Source organism: Manis javanica, chromosome X, assembly GCF_040802235.1.
Source record: "Manis javanica isolate MJ-LG chromosome X, MJ_LKY, whole genome shotgun sequence".
Taxonomy (NCBI): Eukaryota; Metazoa; Chordata; class Mammalia; order Pholidota; family Manidae; genus Manis; species Manis javanica.
This window is the reverse complement of record NC_133174.1, coordinates 128,935,985-128,961,935: the sequence shown is the minus strand read 5'-3', so window position 1 is coordinate 128,961,935 and position 25,951 is coordinate 128,935,985. Positions and strand designations below refer to the sequence as shown.

The window sequence follows — 25,951 nt, the reverse complement described above, 5'->3', positions numbered from 1 at the left end:
GTCCCTTCCTCTGGGCTCCCCCAGCTCCTTGTACACTTACCTCTCTGTCTCCTTCTCTAGAATTTGAGTTCTTTGGCAGACAGGGCATGGTTCTTCTCTGTCCCTGGTACTTTTCACTTAATAAACCCAATAAATGTTTTTGAAGTCAACTAATGAATGAACTAGTACTCTATTCAAGTTGTTCCCAACCTCTTTGAGTCACACACACCCCCGATACTGCCATTATGATAGCAATTGTATCTTTAGTAGCCATTGATTGGAAAATGTATAATTGTGTTAATTCGTGTCTCATTTAGATGCATTTCATTAATCACCATTTATATGTGTGTAAAATACATGTGAATATGGGATACTACTATTTCAGGCCACAGATAATGGTTGTATGACAATATCTACCAATGTGCAGAAAAATACTGAACTCAATAAGTATTTTCATCAAAATGAGGTTCACAGAATACTTTAAGTTTTTTCAGTAAAGGAAGATTTGTAATATCAGATTGGCCCTTTACAAATATGTTAAGACTTCCAATCTCATTCATTCATCTGATATTTATTGAATGCTTTCTCTATAACAAGTTCTGTTTTAGGAGCTCAAAATTGTCACAGCCTTCCAGCCAAAGGCCACCAGAAACACACTTAACAATTGATTAGGTTTATTATTCAATGCAATGAGAAAGAATGCATACTATGAGGAATAGTGGGGCCTCTCTGAAAAAGAGTGTTAAGAAAGTCTTATTTGTGCTTGAGTTAGGTGATCTTGGAAAGAGTTTAAGGAGTAGGGCTTTGCTCTACATTATTTTGGGTGCTGTCACTAAGCAGGGGTAATTTTATGACTGGGCATTTCGGTAAATTTTATCCAGTAGAAGTGAAGACTAAAAGGAATCTAACGTTGTTGGTCAAGAAGCAACAGTCACCCATATTTGCCAGAGGGGATATTGGTCATCTTTGGCTAATTTTCTACTAGAACTACTAAGTCCATTTGTGTTATGGATAAGACTATCTAGGGTGAGGGGAGAAGTAGGGAAACCATCTAGGAGCCTTGCAGGGTGGTAACAGTGGTTCTGAGAAGTAATCTGGTTCTGAATATATTTGAAGGCAGAGCCAATAAACAATTCTTAATTGATTGGATGTGGGGTGTGAAAAAGAGAAGAGTCAGGGATGAATGCAAGATTTTGGTTCTGATTATTTAGAAAGATATAGTTGCCCTTTCTTGAAATGGGGAAGTCTTCAAGAGGACTTTGAGGTGAGGGCAGGTCAGGAGTTCAGTTCTGGACATAAGTTTGAAATACGCTAGAATCCCAAGAGGAGATGTCAAATGGGCAATTGGAAATAAAGGGACAGGTCTGGGTCCGGGCTGGAGATTAGATAAATCTTTGGGAATTTTCAGTGAATGGGTAGCATTAGAACCTCAGAACTGAATGAAATTACCTAGAGAGTGCGTACGAATGAAGTTGAAAACACCAGGTGTTTGAGCACTCCAACAGAGGGCTTAGAAAATAGGAGACTGAGAAGGAATGGCTTGTGAAGTAGGGATAAAATCACTCATTTCAAAATATTTCTTTGCACCAAAGTAAGCAGTACCAGGCACCGAGGTAGATTGTGGGGCCACTCACTGAGGTAGGGAACACAGGAGAAAGCAGATTTACAGAGAAAGTTAGTGAGTTTGGTTTTAGACATTTTAGACATTAAGATGCAGGTGCCTATGGAACTACCAGCAGAAAGTTGAAAATTTTGGTCTGAAGCCTAGAGAATTCAGGACCAGAAAGAGTTGAAAATCATGCCCATGTACATATATTTAGCTTTGTTTTTGTAAAGACATCTATTTAATCCTTAGGAAATGGCCACATTCAGTATCATAAATATAGCCTGTAGAAGGTGATAGTGATATTTAAAACCATGTATGAAGTTAACCAAAAAAACTGTGACTCAGGTTATTTCAAAAAATATTTGAAAAATTAATAGTTAATGTCTCTTAGAACTTATAGCAGATAAACATTCTGAATAAGATCCTATTGAAAGAGAAGGTATAATGCATTATACTACATTTCTTTTCAATAGTTACCAGTGACCTTATTTACCAAACTTCCTTTGCTACCACAAAAAACACAAAAGCAAACTGTCTTCTTTCAGCCTGTGATTTTTCCAAACACATAAATACGCTCTTGCAGATGATTGTTTCTTTCTCTTCTGTTGTCATTTCAGCCACTCTATGATGCTGCTTACCTTACAATGTACAATATCTGCTTCACATCTTTGCCCATCCTGGCCTACAGTCTACTGGAACAGCACATCAACATTGACACTCTGACCTCAGATCCCCGGTTGTATATGTAAGTTGAATATATAGTTAAAACCCCCTCATGCTTTCAAAGTTGCGTGTTTCGTTTCATGTACTGCTGGGAAGGACATAGAAGTGCCCACCTGATTTGGTTACATGATTCTGTTCTGAATTTTTAGCTACTTAAAGCAGACCATTCAGTAGGAAAATGACATTTTCTAGGTATAGGTCCTATATTTGAATGTGTGTGAACCATTTAGTTCAAAATCACTAATTCCTAAAATGAACCACATTTTCATAGAGTTCTGGAGACTTAGAGGAAGACACAATGTTTCAACTACAAAAAAAACTAAAAAGACACACACAGGGATCATTGGTAGTTGAAATATTAATGTTGATTTCTATCTGAAATGGATTGAACTGATGATGTTACATTAGGCCTTCTGTTGTAAGCTGCCCCTAAAAGCAGAGCCTTCTTAATTTATTAAGCCCCATCCTAAAACTATTGTTGAGGAAAATAATTAACTCATAAGCCATTATATTTATTATGTGTCAGTTGGAAATGGATGGTTTTCTCTGTGGATGGGAAACTTGGCACTAGCCCCAGTTGCTGAACCTATGATTTAATTGGATTTTTATAAGTTAAGCCTACAGCTGAAGATGTTAATTTACAGTACGTTATAAGCATTGCTAAATAGCAGTTAGATAGCTAGTGCAATAGTCAGATTCAGGTGGTTTATTTGTATAAAGTAAAGGTACACAAATTTAAGGGGTTTCTTTAACCACTAGTTCTCATAAAACTCACATTTAGTAGTTGTTAGACTGAACCAGATTTATAAAATTTGTCATCATTTTAAAGGTATTATGGAAAATTTCAAACATGCACAGAAGTAGCAAATATATTAATAGTATAGTGAATTTCCCTGTCTTCACCACTCAGCTTCAACAGTTATCAATTCAGGTCCAAATCTGTTTCATTTAGTAACCCTGTTTGCTCTATCACAGACTTATTTTGAAGCAGATATCAAACATTATGTAAAATAGTTATTTCAGTACATAATCTCTTAAAGATAAGGACTTAAAAAAAACAGTACCCTATAACACCTAAAAATTTCACAAGTCCATAATATCACATAATAAGTCAATGTTCATATGGAGTGCTCAGGCCTGTGCTGCTGGTCAGCCATTCCCCAGATCTTCATTCTCTCATGCTCTCTTTCATGTTGGCTGTCATATTCGGAGTTTCAAAGAGCTTTGTCATTCATGTGAGTGCAGCCAGAAAGCCTCACCTATAAACTAACATGCCATGACACTCCCCTGCCTTTCTTCCCACAGTGTATAACTCCCAGAGGAGGTCGGAAAAGACTGGAACCACTTCCTTCCTCAGCCCAAGTCAGTGACTCTCAAAAGCCTCATTGGCTGGCAGTTGCTAGGTACTCCCCACAAGGATAATTGGAGATGTATCTCCCCTGTGGCTCGCAGTTGCCTTGGGAATGTGACTTAGTGGCTGTGGAGAGAGCTTGTTTCTGGGAAGCATCTACCTCTTCCCTCCTGCAGTCTAGGGCAAACAGCAGTGCATTTCTTTATGCATCCTCTGATTTCAGATTCCTTCATGTGCCTGGAAATCCTAATAGGTGAAAGTTGCTTAATTAACATGTTTTTGGGAAACCCCACAGTACTCAATACCAACTGAACAAGGATCAGTTGCATTGACATTACAAGGATGTTTCCTTTTTGATACAGACCAAGGACATTTTTGGTAGTATTGACAACAAGTGTGCAATTTGAGTGATTAGATACCTCTTGATATGTTAAGAGTAGTTTGAAATAGAAGCCAAAAGAATTCCATACAAAACCCATCTTCTTTTCTGCAGCCCTGCTCTATTAGAACTGGTAGCTCTATTTAACATTCTGACTTGTACCAAGAAGATTGTGCTGTTTTTGACAGATTTTAACCTTTTGATCTGTCCACCTGCCATTTATCAAAGCATGACTGTACAGCTTCAGACATGTTACCTGACTCAACTGAAAAAATATAAAGACCCCAAGACCTAAAAATGTTAAATTCCCAAGAAGGAATCTCGATTAAAGGAAATATTTCAACAGTTGTAGTTGGAAAGCCATGGTAGCTTGGTTGAGAGCATATGATTTGAAGTTAAGTCAACCTAGAATTCTATACTAGCTCTGTCCCTTACTGAGTGAACTCTGGCATGCTGCTACATTAGTGGTTCCTAAATTTTACTGCACATTACAGTCACTTGGGGAGCTTTAAAAATATCCTGATGCCCAGGTACACCTCATGCCAATTAAATCAGAATAAGGGTGGGAGCCATCAGTGTTTTTAAAGTTTCCCAGGTGATTCCAGTGTGCAGCAAAGTTTTGGAGCCATTATGATACACCTTTGTGAGGCTTATAATTTGTAAATGGAAATGATAAGAATACCTATCTTGTGGTTTTTATGTGGATAAATATGGACAATATATAAAACTCTTAACTCAGTTTTCTAACATATAGGTGCTCAGTAATGGATGCTAATTATTATTGATGATGTTATTGTTATCAGTGGCCAGACTTTTGACTCGGAAGCACTTTGACAGTTTACACCAGTGCCTCAGTCAGGAAGTCATTGCCTAAAGATAAACCTGCTGCTCAGATTGGCCTTTTAACAAAAGCCTTCCAGCCACTCAGGGGTAGCTCTCCTCATTATAACAAAGTAAAACTGGTGTGCATCTTTGGTATTTCACTGTGTCAATAATTAGACAGCCTATAGAAATTAATTAACCTTTGTTTTTTCCCATTTCTCAACAGGAAAATTTCTGGCAATGCCATGCTACAGTTGGGCCCCTTCTTATATTGGACATTTCTAGCTGCATTTGAAGGGACTGTGTTCTTCTTTGGAACTTATTTTCTCTTTCAGACTTCATCCCTAGAAGAAACTGCAAAGGTAAAAACAAGTTTTATTATATCTTATGGTATCATAAGCTTGGCTTATCTTTTTTCCATAGGCATTGGATCTATCATACATATACTGCAGCTGTAATCATTTTGTAAACTATTTTTCTTAAAGTACAGTATTTAGCTCTTGCAGCTTCTTTAGAATAATAGAAGTATTGAAGTAAGAAATTATTTCCTGTGTGCATGGCTAACTAGAGAGCTTATATGCAAACCTTCTGGAGGCTTAACTCGGCTATAATTTTTACTAGATGAGCAGAGTTCTTGGTATATCAGACTTCAGGCCCCTACACTTTGATGTGAGCTAGGGTTTTCCTATTTTAAAAGCAAAGTCTTACTTTTAAAACCACTCAGTTCTTACTCATAATGGCCTTCCAGGCTTCGATCTGAAGGGAGTAGCTGCCATATCTTTGCAGTATTTGCCCAATAATTAAAGAGGGAATTCCCTTCTCTTGTATTGTGGTGTTTAGCACTTGTATTGTGGTGATTTTGCCCTGGCTGTGCTCTAAGAGACAATTGCTGATGGGGTGGTCTTCCCAGAGCCACACAGTGGAAAATCAAACCCTTTACCTTGCTTGTGCTTTCATTGTGTTATTTGCTATTTCTGGGCTTCTTCTTTTATGGTCATTCATTCTTTATAATCATATTGTGAAGCCAAGCTAAGATTCAGAAAGAATTTACTGAGTACAATATGTCTAGAACCTACACAATCAACATCTGTTATAGAAGTGATAGGCTCAGTTAAATTTGAATGATACTTTGAAATTAGGTACTACAGTCAAAACCTTGCTAATTTGGACTAACAGAAATCAGTTTAGTATGAGTGCATTAAAATTATTAATTACCAAGTAACTTGAAGAAATACAAATCTAATGCAGATCAGAGTACGCACATGTAACACTTACCAAGGAGAACGCCCTAAGTGCCTCCTCAAACCAATCACTTCAACTTTCCAAGTCAGCTTTGCCCGTCAGTAAGAAAAAGGGATTAGATTTTATGATTTCTCAGATCCCTTTACTTTTATGACTGATTCTGTGAATTTAACTTTGTATTTTTATTTCGCACATAAATTGTATAGAGGTGACTTTTGCTTAAATAGGGTTTGCCGCAAAGTAGGCACATGCCCTCCTACAGTCCTGTTGACATGGTCCATTTACTCAGCAAACTCTTCAGTTGGTGCATGAGGAGCTTCAATCCAGCCTGTCTAATTCATCACACATTTTGAGTTCATGGAATCTTAATTAATTAGATTTTATTGTATATGTCACTGTCCTCCTAAATGTTTGCTAAAACCACAGTAGGAACTGCTATTAGCAATTAAACATAACACCTATGTGTGATTTGATCAAATCCTTTTTTGCTTCTATTAACCTTAGTTTTTGTTTTTATTTTTTAAAAACTTTTTACATTTCATTTTCTGTTTTAATGTTATGCATTCAGATCTTGGCAGCATTTGGTAAGCATTATGTGCCATTCATTGCCATCATTTGGATTTACACATGGTATCTGCTTTTCTTTGATGTGCACATACTGATAGCTCTAATATTTACAGCCAAAAATTAGACTGTATTTTTAAAATGTGAGTCCATTTATCTGTAAATTAGTCCTCATGAAAGCTTTAGCTCTCTATTATAGGAAAAGCCCATATCATATCTTTTAAAGACATGAGTCATCCAAACGACTTGTTTTGATGAACATTACTATTAGTGGAATAGGATATTTTCGTGCCTTTATCTCACCAGTGTGTTCCCTGTTTGATGCTTCATGGAATAATGAAAAGAAACCCTACCAGCAACATATGTGGTACACCTGTCCAAGAAAATTTAGGGTCACAGTAAATCCCAGCATTTTGGTCTGACCTTTTGACCAGATATTTCCCTAAACAATTCATACAAAAATGTTTGGCAGTTAAACACCAGATTAAACTTGGCTTTTTTTTTTAAGTAAGCTTGTGTATTCATGGTACATGTAATTGTTAAATGTTTTTCAGGTATATGGAAACTGGACTTTTGGAACCATTGTTTTTACAGTCTTAGTATTCACTGTAACTCTGAAGGTTAGATTTTTATTTGTTCAAATATATTTAACAACATTTTTATAATACCTTCTGGTCTTATAATAATGGGTTTTTTTAATCTTCTAATCTTAATTTTTTATTGTGGGTTGTTATCCAAGTCTGAATGCTTACTAAAATATGTATGATATTATGTAATTGGACATTTGCACATTGTGATCCATTTTTTCCAGTATATTGTCTCTCCTTTATTTAATTTTATGTTTTAAAAATTCATACACCATACTTATGTTGGAAACTGTTTCTTCTTTCCTGCTATTTTCAAGACATTATGATAAGTGGTATGTAAATAAGCTGTGAGTAGATGTGTTAAGCACTTGAATATTATTTAAAGTTCTATATCTGTTTAAAAATGCCAGGCCTTATTGTATATTAACTATACTTCATCAAAAATATATATATATATATGTATATATAGTGACAAAGAAAATGAAATCTGGAGCCAGCCTGTTTATGATAGAATCCTGATCCTACTGCTTACTAGTGGTGTGACCTTGGTCAGAATACCTTATATTCCATGAGCTTCCATTTACCCATTTGTGAAATAGAAATCACTGTTAGTAACTATCTCTTAGGGTTTTCTAATGATTATATATGTTAATATTTGTAAAGCATGTATAATGTGTCCAACACTTAGTACACATTATAAAATAAAAAAGGAATGCCAGGCCTTAAAGGAATTTGGATACTTAAGACAGTTGAATAGTTGTCTATGACTGGATGTGTATGCAAACTAGCTTGGCAGTGATGGAATTTTACATAATATATTCATCACTGAAATTTACCCATATTAGTGGTGAAACATGTAAGAATATAAAGGAGGTAACATGCAAGAAGGTTAGTTTTGGTAAAATATTGACAATAACATGCAGCTGTGTAATAATGCTCTGAAACCTTGCAGAATACTATCTTTGAAGCTGATGAGTCAGGGGAGGGACTCTCTTATGGTTGAAAGCTTAATCAAATTATTTTGATCATTCCAGTAATAAACACTTCACACAGAGTCCAAGAGTGAGTACTTTAGAATGAATTCCAGTATGTCCAGTGGTCAAAACTAGAATATAGAAGTATGACTGACAAAAGACCTCAAAGCATTTCTCCTCTAAATTTTTATTCCTAGTTCATTTATCATAATGCATAGAAATAACATTTACATTATTCATGTACTGTTTCAGTAATATTTCAGTACTGTAAAACAAAATGCTGTAATTCATCTCAGTTTATCTACTTACTAGCTGGATGTCCTTGGGCAAGTGACATCATTTCTTAGGATCTCTGTTTCCTCTTCTCCATAAAATAGAAGAAAAAAATAGCACCTACCTCTCAGGATTTTTTTGTGAGAAGTCAATTAGTGAATATGTATATAGCACTTAGAATGGTGTCTGGCACATAGAATATGCTCAGTACCATAAATGCCTGTTACTATTAATTCTTAGCTTTCACAAGATGAAGATTTCAAATAGAAAGCTTCTCTACCTTTTCTTTCCCGAGGCCTTTCGTATGGCCCCATGGCTTCCGAGTGTCCATCTTAGTTAAAGTTGGCCTTATTACAGTATCTTTCATAGGTCCTTCAAAAGACATCCATCCCCTCTTCTTTGGATGGGTATTATTGTGACATTTTCCTTAACTGTCCAGAGGGTGGGAATTCAAGGCTGGGCTGTATTGACAATGTTTTCAACATTCTGCTTTTGAAGAGAAACTGTAAAAGAGAACTGAGGACCAGTGTGTCACAGCAAGTAACAAAACTTCAACACCACCTCCTTTTCAAAAATTAACTGCCCTTGATATTAGTCCAGTTGCCTAAATGTTTTGAAACAAGCAGAACAGACCAAACAATTTGTTTTTAGATTGCATTTGAAAATCCCAGGTGCCACAGTCTGAAGAAACAGTCAGCCCTGGCAGAAACATGAAAGGATTAAAATCCAGGGCAACTGAAAATGTTACTAATTTAATAGAATAAATATGGGTTTTGCAATTGAAAAGCACACTGCATATTCAGACCCATCATCCATTTCTACTAGATGCCACGTGTATAGAGCTAGTTGCCTTTGCATTCAGTAACCCCCATCTGTTGTGTTGGAGCACTCACGACTCCTTTGTATTGTTCCTTTGCTGTACTCTTCCTAGCTACCCCTTCCCTTTCATCCACCAGCTAGACCTTCTTTTGCCATCAGCTCACTGGCTGCCACTACCTGAGGACTTGGGGCTTTATGAAAAGTCTGGATTCTGTTTGTCTTTTTCCATTTTCCTCTGGTTGCCTGGCCCAAGCTAGGTCCTCTAATAGTTATATTGTGTACACGTTATCAGATACCACAGTATACTGTCTTGTGCAGTTTGTACCCATACTGAAATCTCTCGTGTTATATCTTTTCAGCTTGCCTTGGATACTCATTTCTGGACATGGATAAATCACTTTGTGATTTGGGGTTCTTTAGCCTTTTACGTATTTTTCTCATTCTTCTGGGGAGGAATTATTTGGTAAGCAGCTGTACATGTGTGAGTAATATGTAAATAACAAAGTAGATTATAATGTATATGTACATTGTCTATGAAAACATTAATTATACTTTTAAAGTTTTGATTATATAAGATGGCAGGTCTTCAATATTAATGGACTGGAAGTTACCTCTAGTCAGGTTACACTGCTAATTTCAGGTAAGATTTCAAATGCAAGTGTATAAACTCCACAAGTTATTTAAAAGACCTCCCTTCTGGGAGCCCCTGTCCAAATCTTTCAGCTTGGAGGTATGTAAACCTCTCTCTGTGAAGTGAGACAGTAATTTTTAGCATGATTTCCCTTGTGATTTCCAGTATACTCATCCCATGAATTTTCTGTATAATGTAGTAACCAATGGATACATTATCATCCATTTGGATCCTGTTTTGTCTTTATGGTATGTAATTGTCATTCTTGTCACTATAGATGTGCTCAAGGTATGAAATATATACTGCTTAATATTCAGAGGTTATATCCTGAAATCACTGTATCTTTTTTTGTGGGGAGAGGGGATAAAGTCAGACTCTAAGGCTTGGCCCAAAAGTTCATTCAGTTCATCTTGGTTCAGTAGGTATTTATTCAGAATTCATTTTGTGTGAGGCACTCTGTGGGATACAGAAGTGAATAGACTGTACCTACCCCTCTTTCAAGGTGATGAGAATCCAGTGAGAGGACGCATAAGCTGTGATTGGGAGTGTTAATAAGGAATAAAAATAAGTTAGGTTTTCATCTCCTTTCCTTACTCCAAGAAGCCTATATTTTGCTTTTAAAGTATCACAAGTGTTTTCATTAAGCAGTGGCTTCCCTTGATAAGGACGCCAGCAGCAGAGCATGGCTACAGTAAGCCACAGCGTGAGATTCCAGGAGTACACTTTTGCACTAATTTGAACTAAATCATACATTTAAAACATTATATATTATCACAGAGATGAGAGAATCACCATTATGTCTGTTGAGACTTAATTAAAAGAGGCTGTTACTGTTTTGGAAAGCTTTTTTAAATAAAACCCTTAAATAAAAACTGAAAAAACCTAATCACTTAAGGAAGTAAATCACAAAAAGTAAAAATATAGCATATGGTTGACACCTATTTGGAAGTTATTGAAGTAATGAAGCTGAAAGAAGTCTCTGTTTCCTTTAATAATATACAAATGAATCAAAGTTGATTAACTAAATGGAATATGCAATGTAGGTCTGCCCAGAGTACCGTAATTCTATGAATCTATGGAATCAGCATCTCAACTATGTAAAATTACCACAAGAATAAAATATTTCTAGCAAACAAGTTCCTAACTCTTCCCACAGACTTCCTTATTGATTAAAAATATGACCTTTAAATTATTAAAAAAATATTGTCACACCTGTTTCTTTTCACTAGAAATACTTACTAAAAAAGAAACATTAGTAAATCTATTTTTTATTCTGTTGCCTAGAGTGCTGTCTTTAAGTAGAGCTGAGTTGAGCTACATGAATATAAAATTAGTACTATAAAGCACCTAGCAAATGTGACTAGAAACTATGTGAAACTTCAGCTGAATAGTGGTTGCAGCTAATATCTCTGGACATGTTCAATCCTGAGGCATTGTGACACACCCCTTTTTGGGTAAAGGTAATGAAAATAATGGTTTCTGAGCCCCAAATCCAATCCAGGAATAATGTTTTGTTTCTGACTTCTCTCCTACAAAGCTCCATAGACGCCATGGAAGTATGAAAGAAAAGTCTAGAGATCCTAATCACAGAGTATGATAGATACTATGTGAAGGGATACCCTGTGACTCTCAGTTGTCTGCTGTACCCTTATTATGGCTCAGTTAACTGCCTCGGAAATGAATCTGGGTGCTTTTCAGAATTAGAGTAGTAGTAGAGCTCTGCAGAAATATTTTCTACATGTTAGGAACCCTAGAAAACTTGTCTAGCCCAGACCTCATAAGTTTCTCCATCTCACTGTTCTGCTCACTTACTCTAGAATCTAGTCCTCATATGTGTAGAGTCATAAGCTTAATCTTATCATGTTACATAAGAGTTGTACAAACACTAATTTTTAAATGGGAGATCAATTTATCTGCAGTAAGCACTATGTGTGACCTAATAAATGGGACAACCAGTTTATCTGCCTCGAGCTCCTCATCTGAGGATAGTCTGTTGTGAATCCTGACCTTGAGCAGCTGCTTTGCACTTCGCTCAGCTTCAAAGCCTAGTGAGACTCTGTGATTCAGCTCAGGCAGGGGAAAGAAAGCTGGGTGTACTTCTCATTGCCTCTGTATAGTTCAGTGGATGACTTAGAATGAAATCCAATATCAGAATGAGGGGTCCTTCTGGATTTCTGGACTCCAAAGCTTAACGTCCTATTGGCAATATTTTGTCTGTCAGCCTACGTGGCACACACTAGTATTCAATGTATGTGGATGAGAAGGTAGATTCCTACCATTTGAGGAAGAGAAGCTATACAGTCCTTTTTGTAATCACATAGGGTTTTGGGTAGGGTGTAAAAATATCTTTTAGATTTCTGAATGTAGAGCACAAATCCATTCTCAGTAAAACAGCCAAGGAAGCAAAATGCTTGTTGGCATAAACATTAACCATCATTTCTCTTAAATATCTTTGAAGGTTCAGCATTTACTAGTGCAAATAAATATTCTTCAGTTGGAAGCTTTAAAGTTGATTTCTTAGTTGTTTTCAAGTCAAAAGCATTTTATTATCATTTTCCCCTATGATTATCATTCCTTTTCTTTCCAAACATTTAAAAATGAAATCTGTTTACTACTTTTAGGATGTTCTAAAGAAAATTATTTTTATTAAAGTATAAAAGACAGTTGTAATTATGTTACATATGACAGCAAATGATTTGTTTTTCCATTATGTATTTCTTCCCACTCTAGGCCTTTTCTCAAACAACAGAGAATGTATTTCATATTTGCTCAGATGCTGTCTTCTATATCCACATGGTTGGCCATAATTCTTCTAATATTTATCAGCCTTTTCCCTGAGATTCTCCTGATAGTATTAAAGAGTGTAAGAAGAAGAAATGCCAGGGTAAGAACTAAGTTTACATTATAACCTGATTTTTGGAAGGGGCTTCAATATCTGCCATGAACTAAATAAGAGAATTACATTAGTTACAGCATGTTAAACCCCTCCTTACAGGTTCATCACTTAATTTCCTCTTCTGCATAAAAAGTGTAGTAAAAACTTCGTTATCCAATGCAGGTGGTAAGTAAATTCCTTAATAGTGTATTGTGTGACCTTTAGCAGTCCATATGGAGTATCTCATATGCTCCATATGGAATTTTAAACAGAAAAAAATGTTTTTTTTAATTTAGTCTAGAATTTTCACACCAGGAATTTCCACACCAACATTCCAGCTTTAACCTTAGAAATCTCCTTGTGAGTTGTATGCAGATTTTTTTTAGTTTATAATCCCAATCCGCCTCTTTCGAACCTCTCCCCTTCCTTTAATTATAGTGCTGCTTAATCTCTCTGTTGCTTCTAGCCCTATCTGTTCAGCAGTATATTTGAACCAAAGAGAATTCCCTGGATGTGGTTTCTGCATCCTGATCCTCCTTTCTGCATCCATATCCTCCTGAACACACTTGTAAAAATTCAAGATTGTTTTATGAGTGTGTTTTTCTTTTTGCTGCTTAAATTGTAAATTTCTTGTGAGAATGAGAAGTTATTACTCTCAGATAGCCTAATTGCTTGGCCCTGCATTATCTGGTATCTTTTATACATATCTAAAAAAAGCCTTTAAAGTGAAAGGGATAGATTACTGGAAAATAAAAATTCTGAAAAATTTTGACCAACAGGTTAAGTATGTCATATTGCTTCCAAACACTAGCTTGTTTTGCCAAATAAAACTCAGTTTCTGTCATATTGACACCAGCTACATCTTATAGCCCCTCTAAAGTGCTATTTTCAGGAAATAGTCTAAACTACATCTACCTGACCTATTTGATCAGATTTGCCAACCAATTTAGCCACAAAACTGTTTTGTCTGCTTTGGTTTAGTTTTTGTTTTTTGGCCTACTAAATTGATAGAATCCAGTGTCTGGCATCATGCAGAGAACTAAAATAATTATAGTGGGAAAATCTTCCATGATTAGATATGTAAAAGAGGAGCTTTAAGATACAAGTCAGTATCAGCCCCAATCAAAAGCAATAGACTCTCAGTGGCATAAGCCATGTTGATTCTTGAAATACAAGAATAATCAGTATACTGTTAGGAGGTCAGAACTAACCTCAACTCCCTGCTTCTGCATGTGTTAGAGTAGAACTAGACACATTAATAATATTAACCTAGGAAAGACTGCCTTAGTCTACTCCTTAATCCTTCCAGTAGACCCCTAACTAACTCCTTCCAACCTGGTATTGGTCTCTGGATCAGAGATTGCTATTTACTTGTCTGATTACACTTTAATATCAGTTCAACAGACGTAAAGCAGGTTAATATAACTAATGCCTCCAAGAATGGTCAAGTGGCAATTTGCATGAAGCCAAATAAAAAATGTTAAAATAAGAAATGGGTTGATATCTTGTATAAATAGAGAATTTGTCTGGGAAGGATCTCTGAGGTGTTCTTCCATTCTCCTTATTTGGAGTATACTTTAAGGTACTCCTAAACATTTTTCACATTTGGGATAATGGAGCCCACACCCAGCTTCATACTGTAAAGATGATAGAAAAATCTCAGAAATCAAAACCTTTTAACATGGCATCTTATCCTCTTCCTTAGGCCCTTGCTTTAAAAAAAGAATGCTGGCTGGAGGTGACTTTTATATAAGTTAAATAGCTATTACATGGAAGGATGCTACAAAGCAGTCACAGCTAAAGATGTACAGCATTTTCTCTCCATGCAAACAGCAGATTCCAAACATCTATTGAAAGCATGGAGTTCTGAGACTGCATCCCTTGTTACTTAGAAGTATTGAATGTTGCCAGGGGTTCAGCATGAAATTTGTTTGCCACGGGTTATGTCCATGATAGGAGGAGTTCTAGTGTCTGTGCTGTAGCTTGGCATGTTGGTATGCTAAAACAACCAGGAAAATTTCCATAATCAACATCATTCATTCATTCATTCATTCATTTATAACTACCCTCATTGAACCAATAAACATGTATTGAACCGCCTACTGATGAACATCTCTCTACATCCAATGTCTGAAAGGCTAAATGGTTTTTCAGACTCTATGGGATTTCGAGAGTTGCAAATGAGACAATATGTTTTGGGCACTCAGCAGCGCTACCTCTTTTTTTTTTTCTTGTGAGAAAATGCAAGAGCAAAGTAGTGTGTATAAATGCATAAAGGCCAACTGAAACATGGCAGCCATGGGTATTCTGTCAAGTCACGTGTGTTTACATGAGGCCGTATTTGACCATTATCAAAGAGTCAGAGGCCTTTTCTAAGAAAGAAGAAAGAGTATCTTAATAACCAACAGTCTAATATATTGGGTGACTTCCTACTTTGTTCAGTATCCCTTGCTAAGGCATTGGCCTCACTTTAAAGACAGGCAAAAGATTCTTTACACCAGGTTGACTTCATACCTGACAGTCTCCCTAATGGGGTAAAAGTATGTGTCTCTACCTAGAGGCAGGAGAGCCCCCTGACTTCAGTCAGTAAACCTCTTGGATCCTTCATTTACACAGTCAGAAATGCCCATGGCAAGTAGGCTGACAATGCTATACTCATGTGAGTCTTGGCAGCTGCTTTGAGAAGGGAACTCAGCAGTGGGTAGTGAAAATGTCTCCATGGCATTTGAGAAAGAAGCCAAGCCATGTACATTTAACAATTATAGAAACAGTGTTCTGTTGAATTCCGTTCAATTCAGCACACATTGCCTGATGGTCCACTGTAAGTTACCTACCATACTAGGTGTTGGTAACTCAGGGATGAATCGGCTGTGGCCCCAGATCACAAGGAGCTGTTTCAAAGGGAATTCATTTCTGAACCAGGTATAAAACAATAGTAGACTCAGTGATATGGCTTGTTGTAACAAAAACTGAGTCATTTCAGGGTCCAAATCATTACCTTCTGAAGCGTTCAGTTAAAAGGCTGGTATTATGGCCTCCACCATGGCTGAGTTCTGCCATGATGTTGGCATTGTAAAGAATTGTGCCATCTTCCAAAATAGATATGCTTAGTCATTTAACTCAAAGGTGGAGTTAAGCTGTGTATTCCTCAGCACTGTAGTTAATTTTTGAGCTAACAATCCTATCATTAAGGATCACAGGATTTTTCTTTAGCTTATAAATTGACAAAGCTACATCACCATGCTGCTGACAGTATATGATGAAATTACCATTGAGCACTCAGCAGTGGAATAGCAGTTTAACACTTCAAAGGAAATTTAAATTTTCAGTGTATTTCACAAAAAGTTGTGTCCCCTCTAGCACAAGTGTTGAGCTATCTCTCATAATCAGTGAAATACAAGTAAACTTTCTTACCAAGTAGTAAATACCACTTCCATTTCAGTGGAGGACTTTTCTACCCATCTTTATGTACGTTTTCCCATGTAAACCTCCACAATCAAAAGGGAAGCTTGCCTGTGCCTACTAGACATGGGAACACTGTAATGGATATTGACCCAGCAACATGGCCATGCCTTGCTTGGGATATCTGCATGAACAAGAAGAAATACTATATTATGTAGGGAGCTCTTTAAAAGTAGAAGACAGGAAAAGGAAGAATGTTGTCTCAGCAAAATTTCCAGAAAAGTACTTTGAGCATTTTGGAAAATACAGTTTACCCTTTTGATAACAATGGTGACAAATCTTTGATCATTATTGCAATTCTGACAGTGTCACATACAACCATGGGTTCTGAGGGTAATAGCCCTGTGAACTGGATTAGACAAATATAAAGTTGAATCCTAATGTCTTGGCTGTTGAGATGGACCTTTATGCATTGGCCTCTTTGCCATGCTGCTAATTGAGTCAGTGTCAAAGCTCTAGATGACTGCAAAGGGATGTGGAAATTTCATACTGTTTCAGCCCATCGTCTCCCATCCTTCTAACACACACTCACACCCACCAATTTTTAGCTATATCAAGTTCTGATTACTTTAGGTATTCTTTCCATGCTTTCTACTGCCTTCTGTACTTTGAAGTTCCTTTTTTTTCCTTTAGAAAGTAGTGCAATATCTTAACCCTTATAATTTCTGCATCATAGAAATACTTTTATCTCTGATGGTTGGGTACAAGGTTTCAAGCACACCAAAATGTGCTTTTCATTACAGTCTTATATAAATAGGCTTATGTACTAAACACAGGGGTGGGGGACTTGTTATCGTGTTAATCTTGCTGCAAGGTTTTTGCCCACAAAATAGAAGACAGAGAATTAAAATATTTTTTTATCAGAAACTAAGTATTTATTTCTCTAGCTTTATCAATTGGTAATTTGCTTTAACATGTCATCAACTTTGTTTAAGGTAAAATATGAACATGAAAAAATACAGTTATGTTGAAACATATGAATACGTCAAAGTATTTGCCTTATAAAGTATGTTTATTAGACTGCTGGATACATGTGTTACTTTAGCTGTTTCTTTTTTTTTTTAAGCCTATTTTCATTAGTCACTAGGTAGATAATATGGGTAATCTTGATTAGCAGCATTGTTAAATTCATTCCCATAGTTGACCACTCATCATCTATTTTGCTTGGGAAATGCCAAAACCAAGTCTGTAAATTAGCTTATAATTTCAGGCATAGAATAAGAAGGAAAAAAAATAGCTATTAGGTTTTCTGATTAAACTTTAAGTTAGCAATTTTTACTTTTCCTAAGTGTTTTAAAGGAAAAATTCATAGTTCTTTATGCTACCCTTATAAAGAGGTCTCTGTAGGAAGAAGGGGGAACCGATCAAATTATGTTAGAATATAGGAAGTTAAGTATTGGTCCAGAGGTAAATGGGACTGAAGTATAGTTTCACCAAATGTCCAATTGTGTAAGTTTTGATTAGGTTTTTAACTTACAACTGCACAAGGACAGTCAGTCCCTTCATATTGTATCTGTGCAGTTGGTTAGGGGAAATAGTTAACTTCAAGATAGGTTGATGATGAACCCTGGATGTAACTCTCTGACCAGTGGATTTTGAACAATGTAGGTTAGTGAATTAATGATTAGAGATAAGCCCTATTTCAATGAGAAGCATATCTCAAAGTTATTTTATTCAAAATAGTCAGTTTTTCAATTAACAAAATAATTTTAAATTGATACACCAAGAAATAGTAGTTTGCACATATACTAGACTATTCCTAACTCTAACCCACTTATACTTAAGAAAGTAACGTCCTCAAAACTAACATGTCATTTCTACTTCAGTTTCTCAAGATTTCTTTTTAAATGTCTTACATTTCAGAGAATATTTACTTTTTTTTTTTGGTTTCTGCATTTCTCTTTTTTCTACTGCAATTTTCCACCTTTTGTGCAATTGTGAACAAGGTAACGAAACGCCTCCCTTCCTCAGGAACATCTACTATCTTCATGCTTTCTCAAACTTCCAGCAATCACAGTTTCTCTTGGAGTGAATAAGGTGATTTCCTTTCTTAATGTACCAACTTGCTTGCATTCTCATTTGCTTGACACCATTTTCTGATTCTTCATGAAAAATTACATGACTCATTTTTATATCTTCTATTGATACTTGAGTATTTTGTCATTTTCCTTTTATCATTTGTTCACCTTCCCAAATTGTCACACTGGAGAGGAAATTATTTTCAAAAACTTGGGAGTGTACGTTTCTAGTGCCACTGTTTCCTGGTACTCAGTAGAAGCCACGGCGTATTAGAGCTAGTCTGTTCACCAAGATGGGAAAGGTTTGCACAAATTTCTCTTTTCAGTACACTCAGCACTGGCACAACTCTCAGAGGTGTTCACCAAAAGGATGGTAAGGTTTACTAATCAAACCATATTGATTCATCTACCACATAACCTACCAGTGTCATTTCAAAAACCCAAGTTTGCCACATATTACTAATACCCGCATACATCTACTATGAAAATAATTTAATTGTTGGAGACTTTCTTAGGTCTTTAAATGTGTTCATTCAAATGGTATGCATTTGCTATAGTGTAATCATTTGTACTTTTAGCCAGAAGATTAGTCTATAGGAAATGATTTTTTTCTTCTACGTTTTTATCACCAGGTAGGTTAACCAGTCTTCAAATGCTTTAAGTATCTTTACCTCACTATTACAGAGAAATCTGAGCTGTAAAAGGGCATCTGACTCATTATCCACCAGACCTTCAGTCAGACTTCTTCTTTTACGAACATTCTCAGACGAATCTAATATATTGTAACAGGTACCTAGTGTTAAACCAGTGGGCTGGCTTTAAAGAAACAGATTAACAGCATTATAAGAAAAAAATGAAAATACCACTTTATAAATTTTCTCTGCTGTTGGTGTGGTGAACTTTATACTATTCTTTGCAAAAATATAAAGATGCATTACTTGGAATATGGGGAAATATGTATATATTTTTTAATTTGCTAAATATTTTCCAGAGTAAAATTACAGACATTTTCTGGAGCTGAAGGGTTATATAGTATATTTAATTTGTAAGGGGCAAGTTGTCATTATGATGCCATCATATGAAAATGCTCATTAATACTGATTAGGAAATATAATTTTGATTTAAAAAGATCATTTGGAAAATTGAAAATAAATATTCCAAAATTGCATCTGTATAATGTCAAGTCGGTTTAGCATTGCATGTTCTTTTGGGAATTATGTGAAAATAATTCAGTGTGTTTGTATCTCCATGTGCCGTGTCTGTGTGTATGCAGGTAGAATACACTTAATGTCCTTGTAAATGTCTGATCCCCAAATACATATTAATGAACAGTCTACTCTAATCACTTTTTTTAATGTCAAGTTTTATTCGAGCTATATGTTTTAACTTTCAGAGGTAAAATCTTTCCTAGCCATTCAGGGGGATATTAGCTGAATTATATAGAAAGCTTTGTAATTAATTTTTTGAAAAACGAGTAAATTCATTTTTTCATTTTCTCAAGAAAATATGTGGGAGAAATTGATATGCCATGGGAGGAATCCTTGAACTCAGAAAACCTCTTCTATGTTTTCTGTTTCCCCCTTGTTTAGCTCTGTTACCCCAGAGCTTTAGAGGTCTTTTATTCATTTAGAGTAATTCATGAATGAGGTTTACTGGTCAGTTTGGAAACAGCTCCATCCATGCAGCTTAGTGCAAGGCCATTTTTCATGCACACATAAAAATTAATGATGATGAGGAATAAAATTGCAGGTCTGTTCACTTTGAAGCTAACAATTCTGAGTCTACCTTATAAGCCTGTTTTTTTGTCAGCTATCAACTTCCCCACCCTCTAGCAAAGAATGAAAATTAACCTAATGGATTGAGTCCATTGGTTCTATCTCCTACAGATCATCACAGACTGTACTTGTAGTGTTATTTTGGAAGCCATCTCATTTTGCCTTGGTCAGCATCTTTTTACCCATGTTGAGTGACTCACCTGCTTATATTTTCCTTCAGTAATGAACCTACTTCCCTGTAGCCTTCAAAGATACTCTTGCCCTGAGCTGTGTGGAGGTGCATTTTAGCTACATACTTTCCAGTCACTTCTGTATCCCCCTGGATTGCTTTCTTTAGCTTTGTCTATGGTTTGGGGGATAGGCTGGGTTTGGGGACTAGACACTGCTGCTGCTTTTGGCCTCTCCAGGGCCTTACTCCTCCAATGCCCAACATAGAACTGAGAAAGGTGTTTTTTTTTAACAACTGTTTTACTTTTAATGTAGTTATTTCTTCCAGGAATGTATTTTACTTCCCCTCCAAGGAAAATATTTGGCAATTAGTTTAGCCACTGAGTTTATCCCTTGGTTGATAAGGGAACTCACTGACTCCTTTTATAAGTTCTCATTGTACATGGCAACCTTAGTTTGATCAGAGTCAGTAACCATGATCCTGCTACCTGAAAAACTAATAAGAGAATGTGGAACATAAAAAAGGAATGGAAGTTGTTCTAGAGGACTTCTAGAACCATGGCAAGGGAGGTGCACCAAAATGGGAAGAAAATAGTACACTCCTTAAGACCCTCCACTACTCAGGTTTAGAAAGGTTAGATTTTAAAATGGAGACTAAAAGTTAGGTTCCCTCCCTTGACATGGGACTTAAACTTAACCAGCATACCTGATTTACACCCTGTGATCAGTTTGCTTATCATGCCCCATCCTGATCATAGCATTTGATAATGTTTAGAGGACAGAGAATGATCTATATATATTTTTTTTTTATTTTGGTATCATTAATGTACAGTTACATGAGCAACATTATGGTTACTGGACTCCCCCTATTATCAAGTTGATCTATATATTTCTTAGGAAAATTTCTGCAGTTCCTTTCTAAAAAGATGATCAGTAAGGAAAACAGAAGCATCAGTTGACATTTAGGTGCATGATCTACCAAAAAGATAACGAACTTCAGTATTATAGAGAAGAAGTGTATTTCTTTCAGTAAGGGAAAAATAGTTTTACAGTAATCTTTCAAAGCTGAACATGTCTTCAGATTTTCTCTGTCAAAATTGCCACATGCCACTCCCCCACCAAAAAACAATAATTGATTCATTCATTCAACATGTCCTGAGCATCTGCCATGTGCCAGATACTGTGTTAGGTGCTGAAGAGATAGGAAGATAAATAAAATGTCCCTGTTTTCAAAGCGCTCACAGACAAGAGGAAGGAATCTTGGTGAGCTGCACCTTTGTTAAAGTAGATAGTTCTAGTGGTAACAATTATTGGGAGGAACTACCCTGGAGCAATCCAAAAGCAAAAGGCAAGTCTGAACTATTCAGCTGACAAATGAAGAAAGGATTAAAAATTAGTTACTGTGTAACCTTTTTTTCCCTGCATGTGAATAAAACTTGGCACTTTGGTAAGACAGTTGATTTTATTCTTATAACAAAATTTATTTTACTACTTGATTTATTTTTTAAAATGCTAAACAGATGGTTTCATATTATTTATTAAAATAAACCTTTTAACTCTGAATATTTTAAATTTTTCAGAATCTGCATCTTGAACTGCCTGTGTTATTGTCCTACAAGCATATTGACAGTGGTTACAGCTAAAAAAGAAAGCATGAAGAAACAACTACAAAAAAGTTATCATCTCAGGATATTCAATATGCAACAAACTAAGCCACTCTATGTTTAGGATTCAGAATAAATGTCCATTAATATAACAAATGACTCTTAAGCATTTACAGTTATTTTAAGTAGCCATTATGGTCAGAGCTCTAGATTATGAATTATGTGAAAGTTGAAAGCAAGAATATTTAGAATTTCTGGCTTTAGGTAGGATAATATAACTATCAAATGGGTGCTCTTTTAACCCATGAACTCTGTGAATGGATTTAAATACAATAATATAAAGTAGAAGTCATGCAATGGGAATAAATAGATTTTGCTAATACTACTTTTTTTTCCTGGCAGAAGAAATAGGCTGTTTGGATCACATTTCTTGTTCCTGCTGAATTATAATCTTAAATTACTTTTTCAAACATAAAAGGAATACTTGAAAATACGAGAAGACTAAATGATATCAATACATCAGATAGAATGGCTAATCCTTTCTGTTCACCCACATGCTAATTCTGTCTTGATAGACTATCCTTGCCAAAAAAATATCTTGAATACAACACCTATGTTGAAAAAATGTTAATAATCCTGGGTATTTTTGTGCGAATCAAAATATATTTATTTTTGTTCTTCTGAATTAAATCCCACTTAATTGGTGTATGGGCTACTAGATTTTAAAATAAAATATTTCTAATCACTTAGCCCCTCAAAATAACTAAGATATCACAGATTTTTTCCAATTATTTTACTTGGTTCTGAGGTAAGGTAGGCAAAACCGTAGTTACACAAAAGTAAAGACCATTCTGAATATCAGTCTTTCATAATTTTTTGTGGGGAGGAAGAAAGCTTATTTCAAACTGTTAATGGTTTTTATTCAAAAGAGGCTGCATTTATGCATACATGCAGCACTTTTTTTTTTTACTTGCCAATTTGGAGAGAAGGGATCCATCCCAGGACAGTGGTTCAGCCTGCAGAGTCATTACTGGGAACATGAATGTTGAGTGTTGTCTGTCTCAGCAGACTTGGCAAGGACAATGGTATAGCTCTAAACTGGGAGATTCATCTTGGTAAAGTCCTCGACTTACTAGGCTCATAGGAGTTTTTAGCTTCCTAATAAATTCACTGAAAACATAAAAATAAATGTGAAGTGTCTTCATTGAATGTTAAAATTTAACACACTTTTTTGGATATAAATTACTATATTTGACTACTAGATTGAAATGGTCTTTTAAAAAGTGTTTTCACACCAGTTTCGTTTTTTTTTTTGATTGTCTTTCTGGCATGCCTGTACTATTTTTAGTGTTCATATTGTACGTTGATTTGGAAAAGCATTGGACTCAATCTACATCAATGTATTTATGTAGTCCATATGGCACATGTGATTCTACCATATATATTTTATGTTAATGTTTAGGTGTAATTTTTCTTAAATTCTAGAGGAGATGTAATTTCAGCTCTCAGAAACCATTCCATCATTATGGACCCTTTTTCATTATTTTATTTGTTCTCATCTATCAGTATTATTTTTGAGTATTTTGTTGGGTGATTCATGCCTTACTTAAGTGTGCTGTATTCTGATAGCCTATATTTGAGGCAGTCTGCTGAAAACGAAGTCTATATATCCTTTGCCAATTCCAAAGAGTTAAAAAATCAGACCCAGGAAAGCTTTTGATGTTTTGTTGTTGTTCTTATTCTTGTTCATATAGTTGTTGCTGTATTGTTATTGTTGTTTTACATAAGAACTATAGGGACTGTGAATGTACATTAGAGAGGCACAATATATAGAAAGGCTTGTTTAATGCAGACCACTGGAGATTGACATAATCCGAATATCCAGCATAGAGGAAATATAAATGGTGGCATCTAAAATTCTTTGCAGCCAGGAAGAAAAATGAGTAAGGGGGATTTAGAGTCATGTCTCAGCTACACATTATATTGCAGCTCACATTTATGATGGCAGTGATGTATAGTATCATGGCCTAGATCCTTGAGCAGGACCTGACTTTCCATTTGGAAAGATATTTTATTAATGAGCTAAAAAATGGCTAGCATGGGGTTAGCAGATTGAATAACTTGAAGTAAGCTATCCAGTATTCCTAGGGTACAATTTTAGCCACCTTATTTTGTGACAGAGAAAGGGGAGAAATGTAATAATAGGATCACAGACCCATCATTTGAATAATTTTGAACTATCAAAATGTTCTTGTAACTTTCATAACTGTTGTCCATTGTTTCAGTACGTTACTTAATAAACTGAAAACAAATTCCATTTCTACAACATTTACACCAGCAACAGTATAAATGTAAGCCTAAATCTGCAAACTTCACAAGAATTTAATGATGGGGTTTTTTAATAACATGCAGTATGTAAATGTGCAGATTTTATGCAAGTGTTGACAAAATCATTTTTCAGCTTGCAAAATGGTACTGCAATATTACATTTTTCACTTAAGCAGTTTTTTACATCTACGTTGTTGCTTTCTATAATGAATGTGAATGCCATCTTTTATGAATGCAATTTGCCTTTTTCATTACAAAAATTTCTGTTTGATGAAATCAATAAACTTTGGTATGATATGATTGCTATTTTAGCCTCTTTTTTGGAAAGGTCTAGATTTGACATAAAAATAATATGGAAGCAATTTGGTGGTGGGAAGAGTTCCATTCACTCTGCCTATACATCTTGCAAAAGATTGATCATTTCTACATGTGTTCAACAAGCATTTTAGAGCGATACCTGATTTGGGGAGATGATTATGGTATTTGTGGGAGTTTTGAATAAGACTGTATCTTGTTACTGCATAGATCAAAGTCCAGCCAAATCAGTAAATACATATTGAAAGTCTAGTGTGTGCCTGGCAATGTGCTTTCTGCCCCCATGCACTGAAAGTAGTGTGATGTATGGTCGGTGTCTCCATCCCATTTAAATCACTTGATTTATAAGTAGCCAAAGATTCAGGGATTTTACAGTAGCTTGAAACTTGGTCCAGAGGTATGTGTCTACACCTCTCTGCTCCTCCATAATCCCCTCCTCTGACATTGCTCAGTCTGTATCCAAGGCCTTATAAAAAAGTCCCTTAAAAAACCTTGCTATATTTAACTTTTAAGAAACTGAAGTTGCTACACTGTATTGTAGCTCGTTGCATTACATGTTTACAGTTAAGTCTCTGTTTTGTAGCCATTTACTCACGTTGGTCTCTGACCTACATGTAGTGCATTTTCTCTTTTTGTTAAGTGGGAATTGTGCTTTATTTGGAGGTGAGACATGAGTTAGTTTTACCTTTTCCACTTAAATGGTGCCTTGGGTATGAGGAGTGGTCAAATGAGGTAATGGATTAAAATCGCTTTGTAAAATGTCATTTGCTATTCAGATGAAAGCATTGTTATTTTTATACTAAGAGTTTTTTTGTTTGACCTTTTTAATGACTAGTTATTTACCACCTCTTCACAAATGGGTCTTAGGTTCTTTTTACCTTCTTGGAATTAGCCTGCTCAGGCTTCGTTCCCTTCCCCCATCCAGCCTTGTGGGAAGCTGCTTCACCACCGAGTCTGCCCAGGATTGGCCAATGAAGTCAGTATTGTGAGAGTCTGATTGGTTTGGCCCCTTCCCTGAGAAGCACATGCACAGGTTACGGGCTGAGGTTATCACTATGGTTATTCAGTGAGTGTGTCCGTGGCTGAAGTGCTGGACACATGGTAATGAAACGTGAAGGCCTGAGGTCTGGGAATAGGTGTCAGAGAAAAGGGGTCTTAATTATTCCACAACAGTGTTTTAATTTGACACAAATTAAACTGATGGGCAAAGAAATGTGAGCTCAGTTCCTATTATGTGGACCTCTTGTGCTGGAGAAATGTTGCAGTATGAATCAAGCAAGTCCTTAGCTCCTGGGTCTTAGACGCAGGCCTCTGAAAGAACAGTGTACCTCTTGGTGGGCCAGAATTCCTGCTGGCAGCAGGTCTTTGCCCTGGGTGGAAAGGGGCAAAGGATGGTCATAGCTAAAATGCGTGCTGCTGCTTTGCTCTCCAATTTACAAGGACATATTTCCTAACA

General features: G+C 35.9%; 1 protein-coding gene across 13 annotated transcripts in view; it reads left to right on the top strand.

Annotated features, from left to right (window-relative positions):
• ATP11C (ATPase phospholipid transporting 11C (ATP11C blood group)) overlaps window positions 1–24,480 on the top strand; it is a 207,311-nt gene extending 182,831 nt beyond the window's left edge. For 8 of the 13 annotated variants that reach the window (XM_073227864.1, XM_073227860.1, XM_073227867.1 and 5 more), the window contains 7 exons: window positions 2,203–2,330; window positions 5,087–5,222; window positions 7,221–7,286; window positions 9,679–9,782; window positions 12,681–12,834; window positions 18,990–19,094; window positions 21,829–24,480. In XM_073227864.1, coding sequence (XP_073083965.1) covers window positions 2,203–2,330; window positions 5,087–5,222; window positions 7,221–7,286; window positions 9,679–9,782; window positions 12,681–12,834; window positions 18,990–19,091 — 690 coding nt within the window. In that variant the 3' untranslated portion in view covers window positions 19,092–19,094; window positions 21,829–24,480. Of the gene's footprint in view, window positions 1–2,202; window positions 2,331–5,086; window positions 5,223–7,220; window positions 7,287–9,678; window positions 9,783–12,680; window positions 12,835–12,945; window positions 13,012–18,233; window positions 18,325–18,937; window positions 19,095–21,828 lie in introns of all 13 variants that reach the window. The other 5 variants (XM_073227862.1, XM_073227871.1, XR_012127479.1 and 2 more) reach the window with 4 other exon arrangements.
• Window positions 24,481–25,951: the final 1,471 nt, after the last annotated feature.